This window comes from Cucumis sativus, chromosome 4, assembly GCF_000004075.3.
Source record: "Cucumis sativus cultivar 9930 chromosome 4, Cucumber_9930_V3, whole genome shotgun sequence".
Taxonomy (NCBI): domain Eukaryota; kingdom Viridiplantae; phylum Streptophyta; class Magnoliopsida; order Cucurbitales; family Cucurbitaceae; genus Cucumis; species Cucumis sativus.
This window is the reverse complement of record NC_026658.2, coordinates 25,544,990-25,555,831: the sequence shown is the minus strand read 5'-3', so window position 1 is coordinate 25,555,831 and position 10,842 is coordinate 25,544,990. Positions and strand designations below refer to the sequence as shown.

Sequence of the window (10,842 nt, the reverse complement as noted above, 5' to 3'; positions counted from 1 at the left end):
TAGTTAAGGTCTAAAGTTGAAATTTAACCTGTTATCACATAGATATAATTTTGTGGAGATCATAATTGCCCTTTCACCACATACCCACTCAACTAGTGAACTATTAATAAAAAGTTCAAACTTTAAAACAACAACAATAATAATAGAAATACGAAGAGAATAAAAAAAGAAGAAAAAGTTAATGGGAAATATAGGGATGTAGTTGAGGCTCACAAAAAGAGTGGTGTACCGTTGTTGCATGTGCGCCACGTGTGTGGTCTAGACCCGATAAAATATGGCCATTCAAACTGCTCTTCGAAAATCTCTCACCGTACCATTGACTCAGTCCTACCGTAAGCTCACCTCTTCTTACGGCGACGCGTAATTCTGTATGCCGTTCCCTCCTTTTCAGTACCTCCAAAGAACAAAACCTTTTTTCTTCCTTCTCATTATTATTTTTATTTGTATAATAATTACTATTTTTTAAAAAAATATTACTTTTTTAAAAGTACAATATGAACAGTGAATTTCAACAAAATTCAAATAATGAAAACTTCATTTTTAATAACCATAAATTGATTAGGTTGTATCCATTCAAAATTTTAATATTATAAACTTATTAGTGTTAATAAATTAAAGTTTGCAATTCGACCCATACAAAATTTAACCTTTTATAATTCTTTAAATATTAAACTTAATATTCTAACATTTATTTAAATTTAGGATTGAATTGAGAAAATCGACTTCATATTTTCTTTTTGCGGTTTAAGAAAAAGTATCTCTCACTATTTATCCTAATCATTAAAACTCTCTTCCAAAAAATAATAAATAAATTAAAGAAAATTATAATTAATTTTTCCCCTTAGTTGCCTAACAAACCAAAAACCCAAAAATTGCAACAGAATCCTCCCGTTTTTCCCATTCTTTGTCGACTCGTCGTTTTCTTCTTTAAACGCTTCTTAAGCTGTCCCCTCTTTTCCTTTTCCTTTTTCCTTTCAATTCCATTTCCCCTTCTATTCCTCCTCCTTCTTCTTCCACCAGGTACTCTCTCTTTCTAGAATCTCATCTCTCGAAACACTTACTCTATTTATCTCAGTTTTTGTTGGTCTAACCTCTTGATTCATCCGCTATATGCTTTTCTAATTATTGCTCCAATCATCATCATCGCTGTCTGAAATTTTCGCCGATTTTTCTTTTCGGTTTCATATGGTGTAGCTTGTTCTTGGTGTTATAAGATCCGTGTTGTTGCATCATTTTAGCGGCTTATTTCTGTTAATTGTGTGATTTGAAATCGGAGACGTGTGGTTGTGGATATAATTGCAGGTTCCAGTCCAACTTGGGCAGTATAGCAGCTCAACGGGCATGCGAGGAACGGCTAATTCCTTCTACATCTGTGACCATAGCTACTAGATATTGTTTGTTAGTTTTCTTTTTTCTTTCTTCCATTTTGATCGGAGAGATTGGAGCTGGGCATTTTCAGAGCCTACACAATATGGGCTATCTGAATTCAGTCTTGTCTTGCTCGAGCCAGATTCATGCTGCTGAGGAGGCACCTGTAAGCGGTGGAGGATTAAGGTAGATTCGTTGGTTTTGTTGTTCTTAAATCTGTCTGGTGGATTCATAGCTGTTTAGATTGATTAATTTGTTCTTCTGTGGATTTGTGGTTTTGTTTTAATTTGGATGTCGAAAGAACAGAATCTTATTAAAGTTTGGTCGTGCTTTCTGAGTAGTATTATTCCTTATTGTGTAATTGATTGGGTTTGTAATTTATTGATGTTTATTTTAAGTGCCTTTAACCTGAGATTCCTTGATGATTATATTCTTCTCTGAAACTTATGCGTAATCCCTTCGTCAATTCAATTTTGCGATTGACTGGCAAGGATAATGTTGATTGGTATTTCCCCTTTGCTCCAGTTGAAGGAGTAAATCCCAAAACGTTGGAGGCTGATTTTTTTTTCACGCTGGTTTTATTGTTGTGATCATAGATGGTTTTGATTGTAGGACGTTCTTGGATTGTTATTTTAATTTCTCTACATATTTAAGAATTTGATTGTTTCTTCTTTCTGATTAATTTCCACTACGAGCTGTTAGAATAAAATACTAGGTAGACTGAAATGATCTTTTTACTTGATACAGTCAGAATGGAAAGTTCAGCTACGGTTATGCTAGCTCTCCAGGGAAGAGATCTTCGATGGAAGATTTTTATGAGACACGAATTGATGGTGTGGAAGGAGAAATAGTTGGTCTATTTGGTGTTTTTGATGGTATGTCAAATATCCGCTCGCTTATCAATGTTTATATCTATGATATAAGCTATACTTTGATATGTATAAGATCTATTTCCTGAGTCTGCTCTTCATTCTTATATCTGGAAATTTCAAGGTAGAGCTCTAATTTTGCCCTTTTGTGGTCTCAGGTCATGGTGGAGCGCGAGCTGCCGAGTATGTTAAGCACAATCTTTTTAGTAACTTGATCAGCCATCCAAAGTTCATTTCAGACACCAAATCCGCTATAGGTTTGTCACTTATTTTTTCTACAATTATAATCCTAAATAAATGGTTATTTTATCTCTAATCATTTGACTGTTCTTGCACAGCTGATGCATACAACCACACAGACACAGAATTTCTGAAGTCGGAAAATAATCAAAACAGAGATGCTGGATCAACTGCTTCCACTGCCATCCTAGTTGGTGACCGCTTACTTGTTGCAAACGTTGGCGATTCCAGAGCTGTTATTTGCCGGAGTGGCACTGGTGAGAACGTCCATTCATTTCCATGTTGTTTAACTGAGGACTTCCAGACCCTCTCCTCTTTTTAAAGTTCAGTTGATCAGAGTTTGTAAACTTGTTGCCGTGGAATTTCATGACTCAAAATTTCTTTCTTATTCATATTTTCCTAGACCTGTTCGGTTATTGGAATTTCCTCTTTTAAGTAATATGACCCAATTTTTTATTATATAACACGTTGGAATGAATTTAGCATAGGCGTTATAAGTTAGAGAAAAAAATTATTCCATTGCAGTTCTAGTATAGATGTATACCGATCTGATTAGTTCAATGTTACTTTTACGTATGGATTAGAGGCTATCCTTATTCTTTCTGAGTAATAATGGGAACATCGAACATGTTTCAACTTTGAAGGAGGAAAGTCCCTTGATCATTCTCTCTCCTTCATTCTCTGGTAATGGAAGCAGACAATCTTCTCTTTCATGGGAGTGATCTTAAAGTTGATGAATAAATTCTTCTTGTTTTTAATATATCAAAGACATGTCCCCTTCTCGTCTCCTTCATTACCTAAACCAATAATACAGTTTACTATACATTGCTGACTTGTGTTTCTGCAACTTCCTCCCTTGTTCTTTTCAGTTTTCTATTGCCATTTGATGATTCCTTAACTTTCCAAATATCTAGAAATTGAAATGGGCTACTTTACATATATGATATTATTATATGACATTTCTTTTCTCAATGCAGTATAGGATTTGTTGAACTTGAACGATTTAATGCTTGTAACTCTTTTCTCTCAGTTTTAATTATTTTACTCTAATATCTTTTATTTTATATAGCCATTGCTGTCTCTCGGGATCATAAGCCTGACCAAACTGATGAGCGACGGCGAATTGAGGATGCCGGAGGATTTGTGATGTGGGCTGGTGAGGTTAACAAATCCCTTTAGCATAACTTTTAAATAAAGATAGTCATCGGATTTTAATCACTTTGAGCTCAATGAACAGGAACTTGGAGAGTTGGAGGTGTTCTTGCTGTTTCACGTGCATTTGGTGATAGGTTATTAAAGCAATATGTTGTTGCTGACCCTGAAATTCAGGTACATTTTACATTGACCTCATTCTTCAATAAGTAGAGTAAATTGGTCTGACTATTCATAGCGTGACTATTGCTTAACTACATTGTGATGAAAAGAAAGAAATGTCAGCGCAATTACTGTAGTTGTGTGCATGCATTGCTGCCATTGTCAATTAGTACGTTTTTTATCAGAGATTATACACCAAAACTAATTTGTATTACATGCATCGTCATCATGTATACTGTATGACATACATGTTCATGGTTGGTGGTGCTGGACATGAGGTACATCCGTATCTTCCCGAGACCTGTATCTTTTTTTAATGGAAATGCAATTTTGTTCTGTTGATCAGGATGGAACTTTTTTCTTCAGGTAAATATAGAAATACAACGGAGGACTAGTAACAATCCCATGATATTCCAAACCATTAGAGTTTTACATAGAATTTGCTTTAGCTTTATTGGAGAAAAACAAATATGTTTGAGATATGGAAAACTAAATAAGAATCTTTTGTTCAAATATGCACTGATGAGAAGCTCAAAATCCTGCATGATAAAACCTTTCGTAATTTCTGAGGTCTTGAAAAGAGTTCAATTGTTGTTCCTGGTTGAGGGATTTTTTTTTTCCTGACTTTCGATTTGTATTGTGGGAAGGATGTCATTATCTAAATATAAAATTCATATTCATTAGAATTCCTGTGTCTAAACTGTTAAAATTCACAGGAGGAAAAGATTGATAGCTCACTTGAGTTTCTTATACTTGCAAGTGATGGACTGTGGGATGTTGTCTCTAATGAGGTTTGCAAGTTCTTTCATTTCATTTCCCCTCAATTTACAACATATATCAAATTCCAAGGGTTAGAAAACATCATCCATGAATCCCTGCAGTCTGGATGGTCGGAGTAGTAAAGTTTACCAAAGTCCTATTCCTCGTTTCAGGAAGCTGTCGCTATGACTAAACCAATTCAGGACCCCGAAGAGGCAGCAAAAAGGTTGATGCAAGAAGCATATCAGAGAGGCAGTGCAGATAACATTACTTGTGTCGTCGTTCGTTTCTTGGCAAATCAAGGAAGTCCCTCTCGCGGAACGACTGGGTAAGACTTAACTGCTTTTCCTAGCTTTTCGCCCTCTGGTTCTGACACGTACGAAAGTCTCAGACTGAACTGCAGTAACATTCAGGTGGTTCGTAGTCATAGGAAATTCCAGTAACATTGTTGATTGTACTTATAAAAAGAAAAAGGATATAGACATAATGAGAGAAGTAAGTTGTCAGATTGGTTTTTCTTTTTCCTTTTGTGCAATACGGTGTCAGTCGCTGCCTACATAGTCTTTAGCTTCCTGCCTGGAGGTTGTAGAAATGTGCATTGGTTAATTTGTAAAGAGTCTTTAATGGAAGTGTTATTGTTTGTGTTGTCTTCAACCCTTCCTAAGGTGATTGGTTTTTTTTTTCTTGGGTTAGGTGTGATTTTCCCCCCCCCCCCCCCCCCCCCCCCCTTTTTTTTAATAGTATAACTTGGGAATACAGTTGTATCAACTTTCTTCTGGTTGAGGGAATTTGATCCCACGAATTTAAAGAAGGTACTAATATCTTTACTTCTTGAGTTGAGTTTGCTTTATATAAATTATTATTATTATCTTCGATATTGATATTGTTGTTCCTTTGGTTCATCACTTTGACAAAATTGTCATGATTGTCATTTGTTAAAATGTATGTCTTAGTCACAAACGTTCCCTTTTTCCTCTCTCTTTGTTTATAATTTTAGTTCATGGTTTTTGAAAAACGTACATGTGTTCAATTTTAGGTATGGGGCTTTTAATGAGTTGATAGAAATGAGTGGATGGTATTGATTGAGTTGGTAAAAAATCATTTTAGAGGGAAAAAGAAAAGTTCTACAAAATTTTGTCTGAAAATAAAGATTATTGAGATGTACAACGGCAGTTAATGAATAGAAAGAAAAGCATTTTGTTGGATGTGCTTTTTCAAAGTGTACTTCCATCATTTCAGATATATATTTTTTATAGAAAAATGGGAATATAAAATGACATTAATGTAACTAAAATTTTTATTTAAACTAGTAGTTTTTGTTTTTATTTTTTACAAGAATAGTTAAGTTGCTTCTGCATTTAAACCAATATTTAGATATTTGTGTTAGAGAAAGATATAAATTGGAGAAAATATTGTCAAAGAGAGATTTGCAAGGAAAAAAGAAGTTGCGTATAAGATGAAAATTAGTAAGAAAAAGTACTTTTGAAAGGAAAGCGGAGAAGAAAATCGATTTTTTTTAAGAAATTGCTTAAAATGCTTTTAGCTTTTGAAAATATAGCAAGGGCTCGAATTTTCTATAAAGTAATTTTGAGAGAATCCAAATACTCCAAGACTACCCCTTGTTGTAAATAAATAATTTTCTTTAGATTCTTCGGGGTCTTTTTTAAAATAAAATTTCATTTCTAAATTTGTATGTGAAACGCAAGAATTAATTTTTTATTTGTTATACGTAAATAGTTTTAACTTTTTTGTCACTGTTGATGACAAATTCTCTTCTCAGAACGTCGTTTTTTTTCATTCAGAACTTGAACGTTTTTTTAAGAAGAGTGAATTAATAATATAACAATTTAGATTATAAAAAAAAAAAAGCACAAGTATAAACTTAAAAAACATATTAGTAAAAACAAGCAAGTTGAAATGATTATAAAATAAGCCTAAAAAAATATAAAAAGAGGAGAACTCAGAAGGAGAGAAATGCAAGGTCTCGGCAAGGCAAATTTGCCCTTACGCACGACGAGCGAACCAAAAGCATCTTTTTCATCACCGTCCTCCCAATTTTGTTCAATAGTATTTTCAAATTTTACATACAAAGAGAATAAAAAAAAAAAAGAGAAGAAATATAATTTAAGAAAAGAAAAGAAAGAACTCCATAGCTATTAGCTAGTAGAGAGGGAGACATGATGGTCAGTGGAAGAAGCTCCCTGGCTTTTAAAGCTGAAAATTTGATGATTATTTAATAATTTATTTTAAAAAACATATATGTATTGAGCTTTATTTTAGTGGGTAGATGAGGAATTTATTAATTTAATCTTTATTATAACTCAACGTGCTCACCAAGGCATATTTGTTTAATTGGATAAAATCTTTAGTCGTTTTAACAACTGCTTGGGATGACCTGGTCATTGTCTTTCAACAAATAATCAAATGACATAAATATGTTCTTAACAATAATAATAATAGCAATTATATTATTTTAAAAGGTTTAAAAGGACAGAAGAAGGAATCATCTTATGAGCGAAGACGAAAAGATTGAAAGATCTCATTCACATTGGGGTAGGTGACACTTTGGAGTCACCCTCGTCATTCGCTCAACCGGACCCAATTTTAAGCACAAAAAAGTAGACTTAGGTTGGATCGAGTTGACCTAACGTTTTAATAGTTTAGTTTATGGCCTAATCTTTCGGCTTGGTTCATTGGACCAACATTTGGGTTAAGTTTGAAATGTGATTTGATTGGGCCTCTAAAAATTAGGGAAATTGGACAATGTAGCGACTTTTAAGTTCGTAAGGTGGATAGTTACAAATATATTAATTATATGGCCAACTTGAGATTAAGCATTTGTATATTCCTGTAGACAAGAAATCCCGAGTTCAATGATAGATGTCGATAAAGTTCTACTACTGTTTATCAATATTAATAATAATAAACAGTTGTATGTGAACTTGGAAGCAAATTGACATGTGATTTAGCAAAGCTTTATCATGATGTTAGCTTCTTCTTTTTCTTTCCTTTATCTTTATTTCTCAAGTATTCCAAATTACTTTCTTCTCCTTCTGTCTAAATTTTCAAAATAAATATTAATTTTTCTTCAAAAGAAAATAAAAACAGAGAATATAGCTTTCATTATACTTTTGAATTTATTTATTATTTCTTTCCATGTCTTTTTTATGTTCCACACATGTCTTGAGTTTGTTTATGAAATATGAATAAAACTTAAAAGAATATAAGGAATAATTGACCATAATAGAATTAAATTTTTAAGCTTAAATATTAAGTATTGTAAAAGTTATTTTAGTATAACAAAGTTGAGAAAAAAGGATTGAATCTATCATATTTATAATAAAACATCATCTCAATTACGTTGAGCTAAACTTATTTTTAAAAGTACAATTAAAATTGAGTTATTGAACATTTGCTCTAAATACTGAAGGATTATGTATACGCTCAGAAGGGGTTCGAGCCATTTCTCAACTTTATCATATTTATATAAATTATAGATATCAAAAAACTTATTCAATTCTTAATATATAGAAGAAAAAAACTATATATTTTTTAATATTTATAGCTACTATGCTTCTTAGATCCCCTTCCAACTCGAGCTTCAATTCTCACAGATAAAATTTATTTATTTCTGAAAGAGTAAATTTATTTATTTCTCAAAAAATAAATTTATTTATTTCTCAAATTATAACTCTTTCATAAATAATAATTATACACCATTTCTCACATAAATTAAAGTTATTCAACTTAAGTTTTTATAGCCTTCTTATTTTTATAAATTTATTTTAAATTTTTATTATTAAACTTCAACATTTTCTACTTGAGCCTTCTTATTTTTATAAATTATTTTTAATTTTTATTATTAAACTTCAACATTTTCTACTTCTTCAAGATCATATAAGTCTATCAGGTAAGTTTTTATTTATTTATTTATTTGTATTTTCTTTTGTAAATTTGTTATTTTATTTATATGGGTTTGTTTTAATATATAAAATTATTATTATTTTTTGTTTTAGTTTTTAAAATTCTTCAACTTCTTTTACAAGTAATTATCTCCTAATCTATCAAACAATTTTTGTAATTTATTTTCCTCTCTTATCAAATTTGCTATTTTATCTGTACGCATTTGGTTTCAATATTTCAAATCATTTTCTGTTGTATTAGTTCATTTGTTTTATACATATTTTATTAATTCTTGTTGGGTTGCTTAAGTTATATTTTCGTTATATGTCAATAACTTATTGATTTATTCTAGTTAGTTCAATATTTTTGTTCATTTATTTTATACATATTTTATTAAAATTTATACTTTAAATTATAATATCATACTAATTTTTACTTACGAGAGTTTGCAAAAAAAAAAAAATTATGATAATAAAGTGCATGTCACTTACATTTTCAAAATTACAAAAATATCAAATTTAAAAGTAGATTAACGTCATATTTACCAAATTTACAATATGCAATTTCTCTTTCACTTAAATTATATTTTTTACTATTTTCGTCTTTTATGATCTCATCTTATGTTCGTTTAAATTTGATTAGTTGTTTAAATGGTAACGTGTTATTTTAAAATGAAAAAAAAAAAAAAAAAAAAAAAAAGTCAAAATTTTCCTTTTCTCAATATTCGTCCTCTAATAAATGCAAAGGAAAGTTGGTTTCTAGAAAAGCAAACGCGGCTTCCCATCGCCGCGCACGCAGTTCTTTGTCTGTAGTGATGTACAGTGGAAGTGCAGTGTAGTACAGCTCGAATTCCAACTTCCCTCTATAAAATAAAATTCCCTAATCAACCTATCAATCTTTCCCTTTGCCCCTCCTCTCCAACAATTCCTATTTTTGCTACCATACCCTCCCACTATCTTCTATTTCTCAAATCCCCCCCTCCCTCAAAGGCCCCACCTCTTTCCACCACCAAGTACCAATCTCTCTCTCCTTCACTAATGGCAAGTTTTCCATACAGCAGATACTTACTTTCATTGATGGTTTGTCCTTTGTAGTTTGTAGACATGCAATGATTTGAAAGATCTCTAAAATGCTCTTCTCATCACAAAATATTTCCATCCATCCTTATTCTATAACATTTTAGTTCGACTCCATTATTCACCATATGCTCATGTTACACTTCAACTATTAAGTTGTAGAATAATGTAAATATCAATACATAGATGTACGTGGTTCTTTAACAATTTATTAGCTATGTCTACAGATAGAGAAAATAGATGTTATTAATACAACACGACATCAATGTGTTAGAGAGATTATATATGCAATCCCCTAAATCCTAAGGTCAAATTCATATAATAACTACCGAATAAACTAATGAGCTTTTCCAAATAGTCGTATAATCTCAAGTTTTATAAATGTCTAAATTTATTGTTATTTATGTAATAGTATTTCAACTCTACATTTTTCTTATATATTATATCTCCTCATGAGACAGTTATTAAGATTAGTTAAAAAATAATTTTGCTTTTATTAATTTCTTTTAGCGCAACGGTTCTTAAGGACAAGGAGTCAAACATCACGACTCTAAAATAGAAAATCATGCTAACTATCGTTTGAGCTAAGTTCACTTTAATATTGATTTTGATTAATTTGTTTACCACAAAAATATAATGGATGCAAAACTATTGACAAAATATGTGCTTTTAGGTATGGACAAGTGTGTATATATATATAAATAATGAAAAAAGAAAAAAAGAATGTGCATGACTCAAGTAAGGAGGAAAAGAAAAGGTGTGGAGTCCACTTCATTGAAATTGTGAACTTCACTTAAAAACACTTATTTTTATTCGATAGTTTTGCATTTGTTCATATAAAATTCTAATAAACTTGGTTGGTTATATCACTTTTAAAAAAATTAGAAATATTTTGTCGTTATATTTAAATGTTAAACACAACAAATAAATAAACAAACATGGAATCAGAAACACAAGTAAAAGAGAAGTATTTGGTTATTTGTTCCCAGCAAGCGGAGGTGGGAAAATTGCCACGGTTCCTCAGAATATGTGTATTTCTCTATATGCAATATATAATATAATATATACAATCACTACTGTCATTTCGTTTCTCAACCCTTTATTCTCCTCCCTCTTTAATTCCACAACCAAATTTAAAATAAAACATATGTTTTTTATTTACATTATCTCAACTATTTTACTAATACTTCCAAACATTATATAAAATTTTATGTTAATCTATCAATACACTTCGTTAATGTACATTTCAAAAACATCAGAAATTTATTTTTTCAAATTGAAGTGACTTTGATTAACTTAAAACCTAATGAAAA

The 10,842-nt window shown here is 31.1% G+C and overlaps 1 protein-coding gene across 1 annotated transcript; it reads left to right on the top strand.

Moving 5' to 3' along the window:
• The first annotated feature begins 863 nt into the window (after positions 1–863).
• Positions 864–5,232, top strand: LOC101216117 (probable protein phosphatase 2C 59). The gene is made up of 9 exons (XM_011655912.2): positions 864–1,020; positions 1,303–1,554; positions 2,116–2,243; positions 2,396–2,494; positions 2,576–2,734; positions 3,547–3,633; positions 3,715–3,806; positions 4,508–4,582; positions 4,724–5,232. The coding sequence occupies exons 2-9, from the start codon at positions 1,472–1,474 to the stop codon at positions 4,880–4,882; spliced, it is 882 nt and encodes a 293-aa protein (XP_011654214.1). The 5' UTR covers positions 864–1,020; positions 1,303–1,471; the 3' UTR covers positions 4,883–5,232.
• Positions 5,233–10,842: the final 5,610 nt, after the last annotated feature.

Coding starts and splice junctions, on each gene's coding strand:
- LOC101216117 (XM_011655912.2), top strand. CDS start 1,472: ATGGGCTATCTGAATTCAGTCTTGTCTTGCTCGAGCCAGATTCATGCT. Junction 2,244..2,395: donor TCTATTTGGTGTTTTTGATG/GTATGTCAAATA, acceptor TTGTGGTCTCAG/GTCATGGTGGAGCGCGAGCT. Junction 4,583..4,723: donor GGGATGTTGTCTCTAATGAG/GTTTGCAAGTTC, acceptor TCCTCGTTTCAG/GAAGCTGTCGCTATGACTAA.